This window comes from Rattus norvegicus, chromosome 4 (assembly GCF_036323735.1).
Source record: "Rattus norvegicus strain BN/NHsdMcwi chromosome 4, GRCr8, whole genome shotgun sequence".
Classification (NCBI taxonomy): domain Eukaryota; kingdom Metazoa; phylum Chordata; class Mammalia; order Rodentia; family Muridae; genus Rattus; species Rattus norvegicus.
In genome coordinates this window covers 47,617,086-47,639,367 of record NC_086022.1, presented here as the reverse complement: position 1 = coordinate 47,639,367, position 22,282 = coordinate 47,617,086, and the positions used below count along the sequence as shown (strand labels likewise).

The following is a 22,282-nucleotide window of genomic DNA, read 5'->3' as shown; positions in this document are numbered from 1 at the left end:
GGGCCTTTAGTCTAACTACTGTCACTAATATATGGCGAACTTCACGTATCTTCCTTAAAAGAAACCCTTAAGAAACAGAACACAAATCAGAAAGATTAGAGAATATATATTACCTGAATGCAGGCAGGAATGTGAATTAGTCTGCTCAAGAAGCCAGGTGTGTGTGACCCTTATCAAGGTCATGCCTTAGAAACACTGCTTGGTGTCTACATAAATGCAACTATTTGTTTATATAATCCTTTACTCCACCTTTTCCTAGAAAGCCACTACAGTAGACAATTATGAAGTTATAAAAGTGAATGTCCTATCATAAGACTAGTAAAGAAACTCAATACTAAGGCTCTGTTTAGAGTTGCAACATATTTGTGAGAGGAGATGATATTTCAATGACAACCAGAAATAGTTTTATGTTTTCAAGTTGCTTATATGGGTAATGAACTTTGTACCTTTAACCCAGAGACCACGATGGGATGCCATGAAATACTTAGTATGTAACAAAATTTACTCCAATTATGGGGTTAGGATGAGGTGCATCTTAAAACTTGGTGGGTATATACCTTTAAATCTTCTTCATTAATTTCTTCGGTGATGTTCAGTGTGCTATCTTGCGATAATCGCCTTGAATATATATCCTCTTCCTTTAAGCTTATCCGAGGGGCTAAGGATATTTTTCGAATAGAAGCTCTGGTCCTCTGGAGACTGCTGGAGACTGAGCTGGGTGTGAATGTCATAAGATCCAAAACAGACTGTCTTCTTCTGCCTGGAAACGTGGGCCCGGCGGTGATCATGTTGCTGCGAGGCAGAGCGGCCTCTCCATGTTCAGAGTCTGGAACCAGGGACAGTCTCCTTTCTTGGAGGTCATCAGATTCTCCTTCTATGGACAATGGAGTCTTTTGCACAATGGAAATTTTCTTCACAGAGCTGAATGAACTTAGAATAGAGTTCTTCCTTTTTTCTCCAAACTCTCCAGTCTGTCTAAATGACTGTTTGGCTTTGTTCCAGGTGGTAGAGGCATCGTCCACTGAGAACCTGCGTAAGGTCTCAGTTAGAATTGAACTCCTTCTTTCCTCAGTAAACTGGTCAAAAGTATCATACCCCATGAGTTTGGAACTGAAGTCTGGACGTAGACTTTGTAGTTCAGAAAACGTCCCATAAAAATAGCTGCTGCCCTCATGCAAAATGAGTATCTTGTCAGCTTTCTTTAACTGCTCCATTTTAGATGTGACCAGAATCCTAGTTTTGCTGGCCATCAATTTACAGACACAACTTTGGAAATATAAAAAGATAGAAGATGTTACTTCATAAATAGTGAAGTGTTTCATTTTAGCATCTTATTAAAGTTTCATTGCATAAAATATATCATTTTATTATTTTATTTAACATGTTTATACAAATAAACAGTCTATAATAACTATTAGGTACCTCTTGAATTGCAGTATGAAATAGCATATCTTGCTTCAAAGTGAATACTAGTAGACATAAAATGAAATTCAATTTTTAATAATCAAGTATCTAATTTTAACCAAATAATTTTTTCTTAGGTCTTGATTTATTTTTTAGAAAATTAAGAAATTATTAGATGTTCCTAAAAGTTTATATTTCCATATAACTACTAAGATAGAGATTTTTTGTTTTTAATTTTTAATGAATTTTCTCTTGTATTTTATGTTGACTAATCTGTTTTCTTTAAGACAAAACATTACAACTGAGAAATACTTAATCAATTTAACTGTCTTCCAATAACATTTTTCTATAGATTAAAAGTAAATCTTGAAGTGAACACCCCAGAGGAAATCTGTTTCTTTTATCCACTAAAATATCAAAAATAAGAGCCATACTCTTAAACAATATATGTTTATGACAGTAAGACACTGGCAACTATAGTCAGTGCATCATAAAAATAGCACTGTGGGGAACAAGTGTTACATTTAATGGAATTTTCTTTTTGTCTTAAACTAGAGAGTCCTGCTGGGAACAGACTTCCAAAAGCAAGTGTATCTGGAAGGCTATGGTGCTAGCCCATATTTCTGGCACTATGTGGGTTCCCCAGATAAAAAGGAACTCCCTCCAAACAAGTGAAGATAAATTCTATTTATATATAAAGTAAAACAGCAAGTAAACAGACAGATACAGCACAATGATCCCTAGAAGATTTGAACAAATAATCCAGACAAAGGTAATTGGTGCTCTGGATCACACAGAAAGATACACGTGAAATTCTGTAGTAACTTTCCTGCTAAGGAGGCATCACACAGAGTCCATATCATGCTCTGCCACCCAGGATTCTGTGCTCTTATAAATTTTTCTTGCTAGCGTAGGAAATGTTTGTCAGACCTGTGCCTTCTGCCTGGGCAGACCATCAGCTTGTCTGCTCCTCTGAAGACCCCACAGTTTGTAGCCCTCCCAGGAGGTCTGCTACAGCCAGAGTCACAGGCCCCTCAGGAGACCTGGAACAACCTAGGGAAACAGGAGGCAGACTCCAGACAGAGATACTCAGGCCAGTTAAGACCAGAGATAACCAGATGGTGAAAGGCAAGAAAAAGACAACAAACAACAGAAGCCAATATACTCTGGCACCATGAGAACCCAGTTTTCGCACCACAACAAGCCCTGGATACACTAACATACCTGAAAAATAGGATGCCGACCTAAAATCCCATCTCAGGAAAATAAGAGTCCTTTAAGAGGATATAACTCACTGAAAGAAATACAGGAAAACACATAGAAGCCATAGGAAACAAATAAATCCCTTCAAGAAATACAGAAAAATACAATCAAACAAGTAAAGGAATTGAACAAAGCAGTCCAAGACCTAAAAATGGTAGAAACAATAAAGAAAACACAAATAGGGGCAACCCTTGAAATGGAAAACCTAGGAAAGAGGTCAGGAACTACAGATGCAAGCATCAACAGCAGAATAAGAGAGATAGAAGAGAGAATCTTGGGTGTAGAAGATACCGTAGAAGATATTGACACAACTGTCAAAGTAAAATCAAAACAGAGAACTCCTAACCCAAAATGTTAAGGAAATCCAGAACAAAATGAAAAGACCAAGTCTAAGAATAATAGCAATAGAGGAGAATGAAGATTCCCAGCTCAAAAGCAGAAAATGTCTTCAACAAAATCATAAAAGAAAACTTCCCCCAACCTAAAGAAAGAGATGGCCATAAATGTACAAGAAGCCTATAGAACACCAAATAGGTTGGAGCAGAAAAGAAAATCCTCTTGTCACATAATAATCAAAACATCAAATGCACAGAACAAAGAAAGACTATTAAAATCTGTAAGAGAAAAAGGCAAAGTAACATAAAGAGAGATCTATCAGAATTACAACAGACTTCTCAAAGACCAGATGATCCTGGGAAGATGTCATCAGACCCTAAGAGAACACAAATGCCAACCCAGTCTACTATAGCCTGCAAAACTCTCAATCATCATACAATGGAGAAAACAAAAATTCCATGACAAAACCAAATTCAGGATTTTGTTGCATATAAGAAACACACTCAATGACAAAGAAAAGCACTACATCATAGTTAAAGGATGAAAAAAATTCTACCAAGCGAATGGTCCCAAGAAAGAAGCAAGAGTTGCCATCCTAATATCCCATAAAATAAACTTTCAACCAAAAGTTATCTAGGACACTTCAAATTCATCAAAGGAAAAAAAAATCAACCAAGAGAAAGTCAGTTCTGAACATCTATGCCCCAAATGCAATGGCAGCCACATTCATAAATGAAACTTTACTAAAACTCAAAACACACATTGGACCCCACACAATAATAGTGGGACAATATTCTACTCTCACCAATGGACAGGTCATTAAAACAGAAACTAAACAGACACACAGTGAAACTAATAGAGGTTATGAACTAAATGTATACATACAGAACATTCCACCTTAAAACAAAAGAATATACCTTCTTCTTAGCACTTCATGGTACCTTTTCCAAAACTGATCATATAATCTGTCACAAAACAAACCCCAACTGATACAAAAAGGTTGTTGTCACCAAGGACTAAATCTAGACTTCAATAACAACAAAAACAACAGAAAACCACATACCTACGGAAGCTGAAAAACTCTCTATTCAACGATAATTTGGTCAGGGGAGATGAAAGAAATTAAAAACTTTTTAGAATTCAATGCAAATGAAGGTACAACATACCCAAATTGATGGGACACAATGAAAGCAGTGCTAAGAGGAAAATTCATAGCACTACGACTTAACAGCATACCTGGAAGCCCTAGAGCAAATAAAAAGCAAACATACCCAAGAGGAGCAGAAGGCAAGAAATTGTCAAATTCAGGGTAAAAATCAACCAAATAGAAACAAAGAGAATGATACAAAGAATCAACAAAACCAAAATTCTTTGAGAAAATCAACAAGATAGATAAACCCCCAGCCAAACTAACTAAAGGGCATAGAGACGGTATCCAAATTAACAAAATCAGAAAGAGCATGTCCAATACAGAGGTCAATGCTGGCAGCAAACCACCGAACTGAGAATAGGACCCCCTTGAGGGGAATTAGAGGAAGTATTAAAAGAGTTGAAGGAGCTTGCAACCCATAAAAGCAACAATGCCAACCAACCAGAGCTTCCAGGGATTAAACCACTACCGAAAGACTATACATGGACTGACACAGGGCTCCAACTGCATATGTAGCGGAGAATAGCCTTGTTCAGGCACCAGGGGAAGGGGAAGTCCTTGGTCCTGCCAAGGTTGGACTCCCAGTGCAGGGGAATATGGGGGGGGCATGTATAGGTGGAATAACCATATGGGGGAGGGGTAGGGAAGGGAAAGGGGGCTTATGGACAGGAAACCAGGAAGGGGAATAACGTTTGAAATGGTAAGTAAAGAAATATATCTAATAAAAGATTAAAAAAAAAAACAAAATCAGAAATGAAAAGGGAGACAAACAATAGAAACTGAGGAAATTAAAGAAATTATCAGATCCTACTACAAAAGTCTATACTCAACAAAACTGTAAAATCTGGATGAAAAGGATGATTTTCTAGACTAATACCACATACCAAAGTTAAACCACAAGAACAGGGAAATTATAAAAATAGGCCCATATTCCTTAAGAATTCATTAAAAACATCCCAAGCAAAAAGCCCAGGGCCAGATGGCTTTAGTGCAGAATTCTATCAGACCGTCAAAGAAGAGTTAATACCAATACTCCTCAAACTATTCCATAAAACAGAAACAGAGGGAACACTAATTCATTCTATGATGCCACAATTACTCTGATACCTAAAGTACACATAGAACCAACAAAAAAGAGAACTTCAGACCAATTTTGCTTATGAATATCAATGCAAAAATACTCATAAAGCAAACGAAATCCAAGAACAAATGAAAGAACAAGAATAATCAAAATTCACCATCATCAAGTAGGCTTCATTACAGGACTACAAGGTTGGTTCAATATAGGAAAATCCATTAATTAAAATCCACTATCTCGGGGTTGGGGATTTAGCTCAGTGGTAGAGCGCTTGCCTAGGAAGCGCAAGGCCCTGGGTTTGGTCCCCAGCTCCGGGGAAAAAAAAAAAAAAAAAAAAAGAAGAAGCAAAATCCACTATCTCAACAAACTCAAAGGAAAAAACTCACACGATCATCTAATTAGATGCTGAAAAAGCATTTGACGAAATATAACATGCCTTCATGTTAAAGTATTGGAGAGATTAGGAATTCAGGACCCATACCTAAATATTATAAAAGCAATATAAAACAAACCAACAAACTATCAAATTAAATGGAGAGAAACTTGAAACAATCCCACTAAAATCATGAACAAGACAAAGATGCCCATTCTCCCCATATCTATTCAATATAGTACTCAAGGTTCTAGCCAGAGCAATAAGACAACAAAGGGAGATCAAGGGGATACAAATTAACAAAGAAGAAATCAAAGTATACATAAGCGACCTCAAAGATTCTACCAGAGAACTTCTCCAGCTGAGAAACATCGTCAGCAAAATCACTGGGTATAAAATTAACTCAAACAAATCAGCAGTCTTCCTTTATACTAAGGATAAACGGGGCTGAGAATGAAAATAGGGAAACAACACCCTTCACAATAGTCACAAATAATATAAAATATATTGGGGTAACTCTAACCAAACAAGTTCTTCACAAGAACTTCAAATTTCTCACGAAAGAAATCAAAGAAGACCTCAGACAATGGAAAGATCTTCCATGCTCATGGATTGGTATGATTAACCAAGTAAAAATGGCTATCCTACCAAAAACAATCTACAGATTCAATGCAACCCCCATCAATATTCCAGCACAGTTCTCCAAAGACATGAAAAGAACAATTCTCAATTTCATTTGGAAAAATAAATCCAGGATAGTAGAAAACATCCTTTCTTTAAAAATATGACATACTTTATTTCCAATCTACAACCATTAAAAACACTTTGTAAGTTTACACTGTACAGTTTTCATGTCTGAAATAACTCTGAAAAAAGGGTCCCTCTTGACTCCTGCCTCCAGGGACTCTCCACCTTGCCTGCAGTGACCACCTATGCAGCTTCCCCCCAAAATTCAAAATCAGTGGGGGATGATGAAAGGGGCTGAAATGGAGCCAGAGAGATAAAAGGAAAACTGCAAGAGCTGTTGCACCCACTCCAGCTTCCAGAAAGAGGAAATGCCACAGGATTGGAGAAAAAATTCTTAACAATAAAAAAACTTCTGGGGGAGTCATCATCCCTGATCGCAAACTGTATTACAGAGCAATAGTGATAAAAATGGCATGGTATTGGTACAGAGACAGACAGGTTGATCAATGGAATAGAATTGAAGACCCAAAAGTAAAACCACATACTTATGGCCACTTAATCTTTGACAAAAAGAGCCAAAAATATTTAATGGAAAAAAGAAAGAATCATCAATAAATGGTGCTGGTCTAACTGGCAGTCAGTTTGTAGGTAAATGAAAATAGATCCATATTTTCCACCTTGCACAAAGCTCAAGTCCAAGTGAATCAAGGACCTCAACATAAAAACAGATACAATGAATCTAATAGAAGAGAAAGTGAGAAAGAGCCTCAAACTCATGGGCAGAGAAGGAAATTTCCTAAACAGAACTCCAGTGACTCAGGCTCTAAGATCAAAGAGTTGATAAATGGAACCACATAAAAGTGAAAAGCTTCTATAAAGCAAAGGACACAGTCAATAGGACAAATTGCCAACCTACAGAGTAGAAAAAAATTTATTAACCCCATATCTGACAGTGGGCTAATATCCAAAATATATAAAGAGCAGAAGAAGCTAACCTCAAAAAACAAACAAACAAACAAACAATACAATACAATACAATACAATCAAAAATATGGGGTATAGAACTAAACAGAGAATTCACAACACAGGAATCTTGGATGGCCAAGAAACAGTTAAATGTTGAAAGTCCTTAGTGATCAGAGAAATGCAAATGAAAGCAACCCAGAGATTCCACCTTATAGCAATCAGAATGGCTAAGATTAAAAACTCAGGTGACAGCACATTTTATCAAGAATTTGGAGAAAGATAAACACTCCTCCATTGCTGGTGTGATTGCAAGCTGGTACAACAACTTTGGAAATCAATCTGGAGGTTCCTCAGAAAATTGGAAATAATTCTTACTGAAAACCCAGCTATAGTGCTCTTGGTCATATACCCTAAAGATGCCCCACTGTGCCACAAGGGCACATGCTTCACTATGTTCATAACAGCCTTATTTTTGATAGCCAGAAGCTGGAAACAACCCAGATGCCTCACAATGGAAGAATAAAGAAAATGTGGTTCACTTACAAAATGGAATACTATTCAGCTATTAAGAATGAGGACATCATGAGTTTTGCAGGCAAGTGGATGGAACTAGGAAATATCATCCTGAGTGAGGTAACTCAGACTCAAAAGGAAATGCATGCTATGTACTCACTAGTAAGTGAATATCAATCAAAAATGTACAGAATACCCAGGATACAATCAACAGAACTCAAGAAGGTTAACAAGCCAAAGGGCCTATGTGAGTATGCTTTAATCCCACTTGGGAGGGAGAAGAAAGCAGAGGGCAGAGATTGGGAGGCAACTGAGTGCGAGAAGGGATGGGGAGGGGCAGGGGAAAAGGAAAACATAATCAGGTATGGGGGGAGGGGAGGTACCAGAGTATCAGGAGTGAAGTCTCAAGGGACAGCTGAATGAATAGGAATATACAACCTCAGAAGGTGGTCTAGAATGTACCAGAGACCTGGGAGGTGAAAGACTCTCAGGACTCAAAGGGAGGGACCTTAGATGAAATGCCCAAAAGTGGGGAGAAGGAACTGTAGAGTCTACCACTAGTAGAAAGACAGGACATCAAGTGAAGAGGTAGGGTTGCCATCGCAGAGTAAAAACTCAGACCCAGAATCATTCCAATCTAAAAGACCTACAGGGACAACAATGACGAAGAGATTGAGAAAAAGGAGGTCTGGTGACAGGCCCAAATTGGGACTCATCTCAAGAGTCTCCAAGGCCCGATACTATTACTGATGCTATGATGTACTCTGAGAAGACCAGCAAGCAGATGGCTGAGACAGAAGCAGATACTTATACCCAACCAATGGCCTGAAGTTGGGGACCCCTGTGGTTAAAAAGGCTGGAAAATCTGAGGAGGGTGACCCCATTATTAAGACCAGCAGTCTCAACAAACCTGGATCTCCGAGATCTTTCAGACACTGAGCCACCAACCAGGCAGCATACACTAGTTGGTCTGAGGCTCCCAAAATATATACAGCAGAGGACTGCCTGGTCTGGCCTCAATTAGAGAAGATCCACATAATTCTTGAAAGGACCCAGGGAGTGGGGAGGTCTGGTGGGGTGTGGGGGTGTGGGTACATCCTCTTGGACACGGGAGAGAAGAAATGGGATGAGGAACTGTCAGAGGGCAGAACAGGAAGGGGATAACGACTGCACTGTAAAAAATAAAATAATAAAATATGGAATAGAGATTGAAGGAACAGCTCACCAATGACTGGCCCAATTTGATACCTGTCTCATGGGAGAGAGCCAACTTCCAACACTATTAATGATACTATGCTTGCAGACAGGATCCTAACATAACTGTCTCCTGAGAGCTTTATCCAGCAAGTGATGGAAACAGATGCAGAGACCCACAGCCAAACATCAAGCAGAATTTGGTGAGTCTTTTGGAAGAATAAGGGGTAGAATTGAGGGAGGTAGATGGGGCCAAGGACACCACAAAAGATCTACAGACTATACTGCCCCCATGGGCTCACAAAGACTGAACCACCAACCAAAGAGCCTGTGGAGGCTGAACCTAGCCCGCCTACACATTTGTAGCAGTTGTGCAGCTTAGCCTTCCTGTAGGTCCCCTAACAATTGCAGTGGAGCTGTCTGTGAATCTATTGCCTGCCATTAGATCTTCTTCCCCTAGCTGGGCTGCTTTGGAGGGTCTCAGTGGGAAAGGATGGGCTTCTGTTGTGACTTGATGTCCCATGGTTAGCAATACCCAAGGGGCAGGGAGCAACCCCTTCTCTGAGGAGGCTCATGGGGGAAGAGATTTGTGAGTGAGACTGGGAGGAGAGGAGGGATGTAAAGTGAATACATTAATGAAAAAAAGAATTCTTGATAATTATTAACAACGATCAAAGCCTTAATGATGTAGCTTTAGTAAATAAAAGACTATGTTTAGGCTCTATCTGGTTATTAAGCTGAAGTTGAATAAAAAATAATGAGAATCGTCAGGGAACAGAGAGTAGACCTGAACTAGCAGCTTGTATCTAAAAGAAAAAAAAGGAACAAAAAAAAAGAAAAATGTTTTACAGAGTGTAATATGCTTAAAGGACAGACACCTTCTGTTGGCTTCATGTGTTAAGAATAGTAAAGTCCATTATTGAAACATATTATTCAACATATTTTAAGACACAATAAGCAGGGCTCTAGAATATTTCAACCTTTAAGGACAATGTCCTAAAGTAAAACTTTGAAATAAGCTTATAAACAGTTAAATCATTCTATATCACACACACACACACACACACACACACACACACACACACACACACCACTTAAAACAAAAACTCATGTGTTTCTAGAGTAATATATTATTAGAATAATAATTAATAATAATTAATAATAATAATTAGAGTAATAGATATTATTAGAATAATATCTATTCTAATAAGCTACTTTGTTGTACATAAAATTATTTTAAAATTTGAAATCAAATGATATGACTAACAGTAGCTCTTAGAGAGCTACTGGGCTTTAATAAAAGCTTTATGGAAATATATATCTAAGTTCTCTGTGACCAAGAAGGAGCTACCAAAAATGGCCTAAGGCAGAGCTACAGTATGAGTAGTCATCATTAAATAAACCATTATTTTCTTTCTAAAATAACATAAAATAAAAACAATAATACAGAACAGTAAGTACATGGAATTTAAAAGTAAACTACTTAAAATACTGGAAGACATGATTCAAGATAGCAAAATGTAAATAATTCTTGAATATCAATTGTTATAACAGAATAGCAATCAAAGAAATTGGCTTCACATGTGATCATCAGAAAAGGGGTTGATAGGAACAATCTTCAACCTTGACCAACCTTGACACCAGAACTGAATAAACACTGTTATATCCTGATGTTTTGAGCAATAGAAATGGTGGATATTGCTCTGGAACTAATATGCTAATATACAACATGTGGTGAAACAGACATTTATATCTTTTAACATGAGATAAAGTAACTCAGTCAGAGAACATACCTTTCAAATATTTGTTCTTCAGTTAAAACATCTAGATATCCGAAGGGGGAATCTAACAGGTACAAATCAGCATCTTTATATACTGCTCTACAAACAGAATGGAACAAAAGTTAGGGTCCCTTGATATTTTATTTCATTTAGAACAGATATTCTAATGACAGAACTTGTGTCATAGAATGGCCATCAGATCCGTGCACTAAAAGCACACTTTTGCAGCACAGAGCACAAGAAGCACTGTTAGCAACTTCTGTACGTAAGCTTCGAATGGTGCAGCTTTATTAAGTGAAGAATAATGAAACAATCTTTGCACTGTCCCTTATCTGCCCCCGAACTTGGTTCCTAAGTGTTATATACGACTGAAAAATTAATGAGTCAAAAGAGGAAGTGATACGTGTTATTTGGCTTTCTTTTTAAAGTTCTTTTTGTGTGTTGGAATGTTTTACCTGCATATATGTGTATCTTGTGTGTTCAGTGCCTATGGAGACCAGAAGAAAGTGCCAGGTGTGCTGGATTACACATTACAGATGCTTGTGAAGCAGATTAATACTGTGACTCAAACCTGGAACCTTTGGAAGTGCAGCCAGTGCTCTTTACCCGTGACCTATCTCTCCCAGCTCTTATTTTACTTAGTTAAAACAAAAAACAATTTGAGTTGACTGGCAATAGTAAAAATACAAAGGTATATTTTTCCAAACAGAAACGAAATAATTTCTTCATACATTTTATTGTTTTCAAGTGTGATTATTACTAGGCAACCTCTATCCCAGCTACTTGCCTTAGAAGGTATTTATTGATACTTTTGTTTTTAAAATGTACTTAATCATCAGAAATAAGAAAAACAAAGAAATAAAATAAAAATAGCAAAAAAAACTAGGTAAATTCAAAAAAGCCCTTTATGCTCTGAGTGGGGACATCCTCTTAGAGATGGGGGGATGGGAGGAGGCATGGGATGGGGAGCTATTGGGAGCAGACTGGGATGGAGATTAATTCTCAACTTTAAAAAAGCATTAAAGAATAAAAATAAATACATAAATAATAAAGCCCTTTATGATGTAAATTGTCTTGAAGGAAACATTAAAGAGTTAATGGACTCCATAAAAATATACTCTCGGGTCTATCAACATTTAGCTTTGATTTATTTCTCTGCAATATAATTCAAATATACTTTGTCCACTCTGAAACTAATATAGACTTTCAATCCACCATTAGTCAGGAAGAGGATGAAAACTTAGTCCAAAAGTGAAGCTCATTTTTCAAAATTATGAGGATTAAGGAAAATTATCAAGGTGGGTTTTCATGATTGAATAAGGGTGGCTTTATGAAGAAAGGAATACCAGAGGACATACACACACACACACACACACACACACACACACACACACACACACACACACCACATACTCCTTTTTTTCTTGACATGTGATTTTTTTTTGTGCTGTGTCAAGACTCTGCAAATGAAATACCATAACTGGATATGACTCCTTTACCTTAAACAATAAGTGAGAACAAAAAAAAGTGATTTTCTGTAAAATTTACTCTGAATATATTGATGAATTATTAGCACAAAAACAGACTAAAAGTTCTCCTTCACATGTATGACCAGATTCTCAAGATTAAAATGTGTATATTCATCACATAAAAGTAAATGACAGGCTGGAGAGATGGCTCAGAGGTTAACAGCACTGACTGTTCTTCCAGAGGTCCTGAGTTCAATTCCCAGCAACTACATGGTGGCTCACAACCATCTGTAATGGGGATCTGATGCTCTTTTCTGGTGTGTTTCAAGACAGTGAGAGTGTACACATACATAAAATAAATAATAAATAAATCTTTAAATGAAGTAGATGACATATTTATTGCACATGTGAATTAGGATAACAGTAGACTATTTTTAGTAGTACCATGCATTGTACATTGTACACAGCAAATATGACTAAATTTTAACCTAGTAAATATAAATATTATAATGAAGTCACATACCATATTTTACTTAAACTTCAAATGGACTGTTTAAGATATGATTTTTGCCACACAGATAAAGGAATTAGCTTCCAATCATTATGAAGCCATCATCTGGAAATTATTTATTGATCTGATTTCCCGGTGTACTCTCCAGACCGAAGCATAGTTTATTGTAAGGAGTCAAGATGACCTTGATTAAATAGTGACTTTATCATTTCCTTGTGGCTTGTAGCAAGTTAATGTCTGACTACCTCAATTATCTTGTGATTTCTTCCATAAAATAAAGAGACCAATTTGTTTCTAGGCCTGCATGGGGCTTGAGATAATAAACACATACATACATACATACATACATACATACATACATACATACATACATACAGACAGACAGACAAAGGGAAGAGGAAGGAGGAATGGTATCAAGGCATCAGTTGTAGGTATTGTTTACTTTTTCAGGAGTTGGAAGTAAGATAAATGGCCAAGATGCCAAGATACTACTGAGCCGGTGTAATTTCTCACTAACAACTTTGGTAATGTAGTAAGAATTTTGTTTCAGTAAAACAAGTATGGACAAAAAAATTAGAATATACAGTTTGAAAAGTATGTATTTGGAAAAAAAGACCACCATCTTTACCAAATGTGAATACTATACTGTCTACAGTTCTGAAAGAAAATATATTAACCCTAGAGACAGAGCACAAGCAGAAGAGAAGTGTGTATATTATAAAACATCCATTTACAGCAAGTTCTCAGCAAACCAACAGTTGAACGTTTACCTTGCTAAAGAAATTCTTGCACGTTGACCTCCACTGAGTGTGACTCCACCTTCTCCAAGAACTGTGTTGTCTTGTTCTGCAAACTTGGTGATGTCCTATTATTCAAAGCATAACACCAGAAATAAAATTTAGTATATGCAATCTGAAATTAAAAAGGACATTTTTCTTCAGATGCAACTGTATGTCAGATTCCTCTATCAACTATTCAAATGTTTGAATACTGCATCTTAATTATTTCAAATGCAATTCACTTAGCTGGTTAAAATAACATCACCAAAATTTTAGATGCAAAACTTTATTCATTTTTAAAATGTTATTCATGATCATTACATAAGATTTGAAAAGTATAAAAACCAAAATATACGTGTATTTGGGGAATGTTTATATTTGGAGACTGCCCATAATCCCATCATATAAACTCAAATGTCAAAATGTACTTTCAACTTAAAATCACTCTTTTAAAAAATGTCAAAAACACTCACTAAGTCTCTTAATAAGAAAAGATAAAACAAAACTCCTCAACCCAGCAACCCGTAGACATCGTCAGTGGCTAATATCAGGACATGCTAGTTTATTCCCACATTCCTTCATTCACATTCCCAAACAACACCACAAACATCTTCACCATCCCATTATTTTTCTGTCTGTGCACACTTATGCTTCCTCTCCTATCACCTTCCTGTCACATATTTTATTCCTCCCCAAATAAGGATCTTTTCAATTATTAAGGCATAGTAAAAGAAGACCTGGGTTTCTTTTAACAATTTAAGAAATGGTCCAGGACTCCAGAAAGTGTAAACCTAATTTAGAAGATAAGCTTTAATCCTGGAGAATTAAATAACAACGTAAACGTTTAATAAACAGTTTTACAACAGATTATAAAACAGTACACAATTAATTGGCAAGTTAATTATTTAGACAATAGGAGTAAACCACACACCACCCAGAAAATGTTGGAGGTCTTTCATGAGTGGCTTCACCTGAGTAGCAGTGAAGGGTGATTGAGTTAGGTACAAATTTCATTTAATCTTCTTTCTCTCCACCCAGCCCCTTCTAGTCTTTTCTACCACCTCCTTAGCTTGCCATGCTATTCTCTTTTGACATAGAACTCCTTCTAACAGCATTCTTGACAGAGTGACTAAAGACCTCTGATAAAACAGTAACTTCCCACCTACTACCACTGAAAGATGGTGTCTTCATTATTTTTTGTTTGTTTGTTTTTGTTTTTAACTATGCTAACAGAGGACCAAAACCAACTTGTGGAAGAAAGGGTTTATTTCATCTTACAATGTACATGTCCATCACTGAAGGAAGCCAGTACAGGAACTCAGGGTAGGAATATGGAGTCAGGAACTGGAACACGGGCCATGGAGGAGTACTGCTTACTGATTTGCTCTATGCAGTTCCTTAGCCTGCTTTCTTATAGCACCCAGGACCACTGACCTAAAGGTGGTGTCAACCATGGTGACCTGGGACCTCCCACAATCCTTAGTCAAGTAAATTTCCCATATGCTTGCCCATAGGCCAATCTGGTGAGGCATTTTCTCATCTGAGTTTCCCTCTTCCAAAATGATTCTAGCTCATGTCAATAAAATTCTAGCTGTGACATTAAAAAAAAGCTAGCACAGATGATTTGTGATTTTTATTTCACAAGGACAAATTATGCAAGTGTATCTTTTATTTCCTCTATTACTTTATTGCTTTAAAAAAAAAGAAAAGAAAAGAAGGGGATGGGGTTCACTACCATAACTTTTCTACAACACTTCCTCCTGCTTTTAAGATGACTATGTAATTACTGATGTGAAATTTCCACTAGAATAAAAAATGTTTTTAATCCTCATACTCTGTACCAAGTAACATACTATAAGATAAAACACACAATTAAATAATGATGCTGGCGAGGATGTGGAGGAAGAGGAACACTCCTCCATTGTTGGTGGGATTGCAAACTGGTACAACCATTCTGGAAATCAGTCTGGAGAATCCTCAGAAAATTGGACATTGAACTGCCTGAGGATCCAGCTATACCTCTCTTGGGCATATACCCAAAAGATGCCCCAACATATAAAAAAGACACGTGCTCCACTATGTTCATTGCAGCCTTATTTATAATAGCAAGAAGCTGGAAAGAACCCAGATGCCCTTCAACAGAGGAATGGATACAGAAAATGTGGTACATCTACACAATGGAATATTACTCAACTATCAAAAACAACGAGTTTATGAAATTCGTAGGCAAATGGTTGGAACTGGAAAACATCATCCTGAGTGAGCTAACCCAATCACAGAAAGACATACATGGTATGCACTCATTGATAAGTGGCTATTAGCCCAAATGCTTGAATTACCCTAGATGCCTAGAGCAAATGAAACTCAAGACGGATGATCAAAATGTGAATGCTTCACTCCTTCTTTAAAAGGGGAACAAGATTCAGTCCCCAGCTCCGAAAAAAAGAACCAAAAAAAAAAAAAAAAAAGGGGGGAACAAGAATACCCTTGGCAGGGAAGAGAGAGGCAAAGATTAAAACAGAGACTGAAGGAACACCCATTCAGAGTCTGCCCCACATGTGGCCCATACATATACAGCCACCCAATTAGACAAGATGGATGAAGCAAAGAAGTGCAGACCGACAGGAGCCGGATGTAGATCGCTCCTAAGAGACACAGCCAGAATACAGCAAATACAGAGGCGAATGCCAGCAGCAAACCACTGAACTGAGAATAGGACCCCCGTTGAAGGAATCAGAGAACGAACTGGAAGAGCTTGAAGGGGCTCGAGACTCCATATGTACAACAATGCCAAGCAACCAGAGCTTCCAGGGACTAAGCCCCTACCCAAAGACTATACATGGACTGACCCTGGACTCTGACCTCATAGGTAGCAATGCATATCCTAGTAAGAGCACCAGTGGAAGGGGAAGCCCTGGGTCCTGCTAAGACTGAACCCCCAGTGAACTAGACTGGTGGGGGGAGGGCGGCAATGGGGGGAGGGTTGGGAGGGGAACACCCATAAGGAAGGGGAGGGGGATGTTTGCCCGGATACCGGGAAAGGGAATAACACTTGAAATGTATATAAGAAATACTCAAGTTAATAAAAAAAAAAATAATGTTTCAGTACTTACAATACCATGAGAACAGAATACTATAAAAAAAGTAGATCCATGCAAGCTGCTTCATTGAGGTTCTGTGTTTGAAGTTGTTTGTTCCTCTTTGTAGTCCAGACTAGATTAAAATGGTGGAGTGTGGAATTCTTCCCTGGCATTTTCTCCCCACTTCCTCCCTACAAAGCCTTCTATTAACATCACTGAATATAGCTATACTTTTGTGACCTATAGCTGGAAGATATATTCTCATGAGTGGAAAGACTATATCAAATGCATGTATTCTTCTTTCAAAAGTTATTGCCAGATTGCTTTAAAAAGCAACTGAAGAGTTAAATTATAATTTACTACTAAGTTGTAATAGTAGGATTAATCATTTTTGTTAATTTTCTCTTTTAATTTATATTTTCCTTAATTGCAAAGATTTTAAATATTTGCTATGTTGCATTTTCTTCTTTGAAGTGTCTAATAATTGTATGTAATGGGTTTTGCAACTTTCCAGGCTGCATATAAAAACACTATTCTCTTGATTTCACTGTGCATATCACTTACCATGTGCAAAATATTTTTGTGAAAAAAGTTTATCTACTCCCCACTAGCTAGCTATATGTGTTACCTTGAATATTATTTTCAAAATAAAACTTTCAAAACCCTTATGGCACAATTTTATATTTGTCTAACCTACCTTTAATTGGTTACGAGGCAACAATAAACATCAAGTGAATAATGTTTTACTGACACCTGTATCATCTGTCATAGTTCCTTGTGTTGGGTTTTCTTGTTTTTCTGATCCATTTTTTATACCTATATTAATACTTTCTGGACTTTTGGGTCCTGGGTTTTAATGAAATTATATATTATTTAATACCTGATAAAATATAATCCTTCTTCATAAAATAGTTGCCTTATTTTAGTTTTTGACATAGTAACTATGTCAACTATTGCAATAATATACCATTAGAAGAGGAGCTAACACAGACTCAGGCACTGACTTGAGCACATTTAATGCAGTAGTTCTTCCTTACTAACATTTCAAATTTAAGTACAAATGCCACGATATCAAGGCCACAGATGAGGAAGCCAAAATTCTAACCAACATAATCTGTCCATAATTTAAGTGTTTCTAAGATTTAATATTAAGTTTATTTATGATAATATCAACTTTTAAATACCATACATTTACATAAAATTCTAGCTTGCAACACTAAATTCAAAATGTCTTTTTCTTAGATGCTGTATTAAATACTTGAATAAGATTTATAATTTTCTTCCATTCTATAAATGTTCCATGAGAGCTGTTACTATCACTAAATGCTTCAAGGTTTGACATTATTGTGAACTGAAAAGTTGTTCCCCATTTGCATTTTTAGATGATTTTTCTGTAAAGAAGAATTAGTTATCTTAACTATCTACAGTTCACTCATTTGACCATAGAGCTAATATGCTACATCAATATTTTTCAACAGAAAGAGCAGTGGAATAATATTTATTCAAAGAAATCATGAAATCGGTAAAACCGCTTTGATCAGGACAAAAAGTAATATTAAAAGTTTCTATAAGATCAAACCTAAAATTACTAGGTATAGAAGAGAACAAAGATTCCCAAATAAAGGGACAGTAAGTATCTTCAACAAAATTATAGAAGAAAACTTCCCTAACCTAAAGAAAGAGATGCCTATAAACATACAAGAAGCCTATAGAATTCCAAATAGATTGGAGCAGAAAAGAAATTCTGCCCATCACGTAATAGTCAAAACAAAGAAAGAATATTAAAAGCAGTAAGGGTTAAGGGTCAAGTAACATATAAAGGCAAACCTATCAGAACTATACCAAACTTCTCACCAGAGATTATGAAAGCCAGAAGATCCTGAGCAGATGTAATAAAGACCCTAAGAGAACAAAAATACCAGACCAGGCTACTGCATCCAGCAAAACTCTCAATTAACATAGATGGAGAAAACAAGATATTCTATGACAAAACCAAATTTATACAATATCTTTCTACAAATCCAGTCCTACAAAGGATAATGTATGGAAAACTCCAACACAAGGAGGGAAACTACACCCTAGAAAAAGCAAGAAAGTTATCTTCTTGAAACAAACCCAAAAGAAAAGAGCCACACAAACATAATTCTACTTCTAACAACAAAACTAACAAAAAGCAACAATCACTATTCCTGACCATCTCTTAATATCAACGGATTCAAATCCTCAATAAAAAACGTAGACTGGATATATAAAAAGGACTCAATTCTGCTGCATACAGAAAACACAAGGTTGGACTACCAGTGTAGGGAAAGGTCAGGGGGGCTGGAAGGGCAATGGATGGGGAGAGGAACACCCGTGTAGAAAAGAGGAGTTGGATATATTAGCAGGTTTATGTCCAGGAAACTGTGAAAGGGAATAACATTTGAAATATAGCCAATTAAAAAAAAAGAAAGCCTGGTCATCATCAAAACAGGACAGGGTACCCAGAGGTGGGAAGGAGTGGGCTTTATATAGTTGTAGTGCCTTGAGTTGGATTGTTGCAATATCAAGATTTTAATACTGGAGGGATGCTTAGTAGGAGGAGTTTAGGAATGCTACCTCTGTTCCTACTTTTGAAAACAAATTTTTATATGAAAATTTCAGTACAGAGAATAAGGAATCAGCAGCAATCATTTATCATTATTGCAGAATATCATGCACATGATTGTGTCAGTCTTCTTCAACAGGTTTCATAGTTGGTTTTTTTACACCAACATCTTCCCAATCATATGGGCCATGCCTTGAGCTACTGATGTTTAAACACCTAAAACATCACCAAGCAACACATATTTTTAGTTCCATTATAATCTGCAGCAACCCCATCACATATAAGAGGCCTCTCATTGTCCAAACATTATTAAGTGCACACTTTATATGATGGATTACTATTGAACCAGTAAGAATAATAGAGTATGAGGAATGAATGACCCTTGAAGGCATTATGTTAAGTGAGGTAAGTCAGACACACATAATATGTCTAACTCCACTAATAAAACATGTAAGATACATAAATTAATAGAGATTGGGGGTAAATTAGAGATTCTAGGGTTGAGGGGAAGGTGAGGTAGACCATTGCGTGACAGTTTGGGTTGATTAAAAAATAAGTTTTGGGAATTTACAGTAGTGAAGGCTGTACTCTAGAGCAAATATAATTAATGTTACTGAATTTCATGGTTAAAAGGGGTAGTTTTCAGTTCTATTTTCTCATAATTTCAAAAGTTAACAATGTGATAGTCTAAAAGTCTTTAAATTGTATGTTTTAAGTGTGTGAAACTCGTGACAGGGAGATTGCATCTCAATAAAGCTTCTCAAAAAAGAAAGAAAAGAAAAAAAAGAAAGAAAGAAAGAAAGAAAGAAAGAAAGAAAGAAAGAAAAAAAGAAAGAAAGAAAGAAAATTGGACATGGTATTACCTAAGGACCCAGCTATACCTCTCCTGGCCATATACTGAAAAGATGCTATAACATATAATAAGGACACGTGCTCCACTATGTTCATGGAAGCCTTATTCATAATAGCCAGAAGCTGGAAAGAACCCAGATATCCCTCAACAGAGGAATGGATACAGAAAATGTGGTACATCTACACATTGGATTAAATGTGGATTAAAAACAATGACTTCATGAAATTCATAGGCAAATGGATGGAACTAGAAAATGTCATCCTGACTGAGGTAACCCAGTCACAAAAAAACACACATGCTATACACTGACTGATAAGTGGATATTAGCCCAAAAGCTCAGATGAAGCTCAAGAAGAAGGAAGACCAAAGTGTGACTGCTTCAGTCCTTTTTAAAAGGGGAAACAAAAATATGCATAGGAGAAGATGTGGAGATGAAGTTTTGAGCAGAGACTGAAGGAATGGCCATTCAGAGCCTGCCCCACTTGGGAATCAAGCTTATATACAGCCACCAATTCCAGACAATAGTGTTAATTCTAAGAAATGCATGCTAATAGGAGTCTGATATATCTATCAGAGGCTCTGCCAGAGCATAATGAAACAGAGGCGAATGCTATCTGCCAGTCATTGAACTGAGAACAGGGAGGAGTTAGAGAAAGGTTTGAAAGAACTGAAGGAGTTTGCAACCCCATAAGAACAATAGTATCCACCAACCATAGCTCCCAGGGACTCAACCACCACCCAAAGAGTACACATGGACAGACCCATGGCTCCAGCTGCATATGTAGCAGAGGATGGCCTTGTTGGGCACCAGTGGGAGGAGAAGCCTTTGGTCCTGCCAAGGCTGGACCCGCATTGTAGGAGAATGTCAGGGTGGGAAGGTGGGTAGGGATGGGTGGTTGGGTCGGGGAACACCCTCATAGAAGAAGGGGGAGGGGGCATGTGATAGGGGTTTATGGGCAGGGAACGGGGAAAGGAAATACCATTTGAAATGTAAATAAAAATTATCCAATGGAAAAACGTTTCTGCAATTAACATATATCATAAAATTTTAACAGAACTTTAGATATCATTAGTGAAACCTAAAAATATTTGGTTACTTTGTTTTGACAGATTTAGATTCAGAGATATTTTATGATTATTTCAGAGATCTATTAGGATAATAAAGATACTGAAGCTTCAGGTAATTTACCTTTCACATTACTTTTCTAAATAGAAAATGTGACATGTAACGATGATAAAAATGTGGACATCAATTTGAAAGAGGGAAAATGGAGGGGTGGGAGAGAAGGGACATGAGAAGGAATGGAGAGAAGAAAGGAGAGAGGGAAAAGAAGCAATTATATTTTAATTAATAATGTAAAATGTAAACAAAAACTGCACACCGTATATTTCTAATAATCTATATTCTTGATAAATGAAAATTTAAAACTTTTAGGACAGAATGTCTTTGTGCTCTAGCAGATATCTTTAAGGGTCAGAAATGTCAAACCATAAAATGACATTTAGATAAAACAGACTATATAAAAATTATATCAAAAGCTTTAACTGCAAAAGATGATAATGTAATATATACAGCCATCAGTCAAAATTTCCAAACAGATGCCAATATGGTATCAATAGTCCAAGAGCTTAATTGGGGAAAAAATACTATTAAAAAAAAACACAGGGAAGATGGGAAGTCTAAAGATCCCACTGCAACTCTTACCCTAAATTAGAAGAATAGAAGGTTGGTATGGAAGAATATTACACCACCTTAGTCAAGGAAGGATTTGGCAAAGCTGCCTGCTGAGTTGTATGTCAAAGATTAGCTAGTAAGTCTAATGTTTTCAAAATAAAAATCTAGTTTAGTAATCCTGCCAGAAACATTCATGAACCTACGTTAGGTAATCTCAAGACAAACTTGGTTAAGGACTTCAAAACACAAGTGGAGTTGCATTCAAGTTTGTTTCCCACAGTAGTGGTCTATACAATACATATTGTATACATCATAATAACTAACAAAAGGCATCCAAAGGTAAAGGGTAGGAAATCAAGATGATTAATAACAAGAAAATATGTTTATAATCTCTTAAATATCCAGGTAAAGGTAAGCTAGAATAATAGAGACAAAATAATAGAAATTTTGAGTTAGGAGTCAGAATGAGCAAAAAGATTAACGTCACTGATAGGAGTTTTAAAGATGTGAGTAAATGTAAACACTCATTAATGGCTGACAAGGTTGAAGGTTGATACAACTACTTCAACATTTAAGTTGGCAA

General features: G+C 36.7%; 1 protein-coding gene across 6 annotated transcripts in view; it reads right to left on the bottom strand.

Annotated features, from left to right (window-relative positions):
- The window catches only part of Cftr (CF transmembrane conductance regulator), a 272,563-nt gene that overhangs the window by 55,279 nt on the left and 195,002 nt on the right, over positions 1–22,282 (bottom strand). For all 6 annotated transcript variants that reach the window (XM_063285515.1, XM_063285514.1, XM_063285513.1 and 3 more), the window contains 3 exons: positions 13,496–13,590; positions 10,758–10,844; positions 558–1,266 (listed from right to left, as the gene is read on the bottom strand). In XM_063285515.1, coding sequence (XP_063141585.1) covers positions 558–1,266; positions 10,758–10,844; positions 13,496–13,590 — 891 coding nt within the window. The remainder of the gene's footprint in view (positions 1–557; positions 1,267–10,757; positions 10,845–13,495; positions 13,591–22,282) is intronic.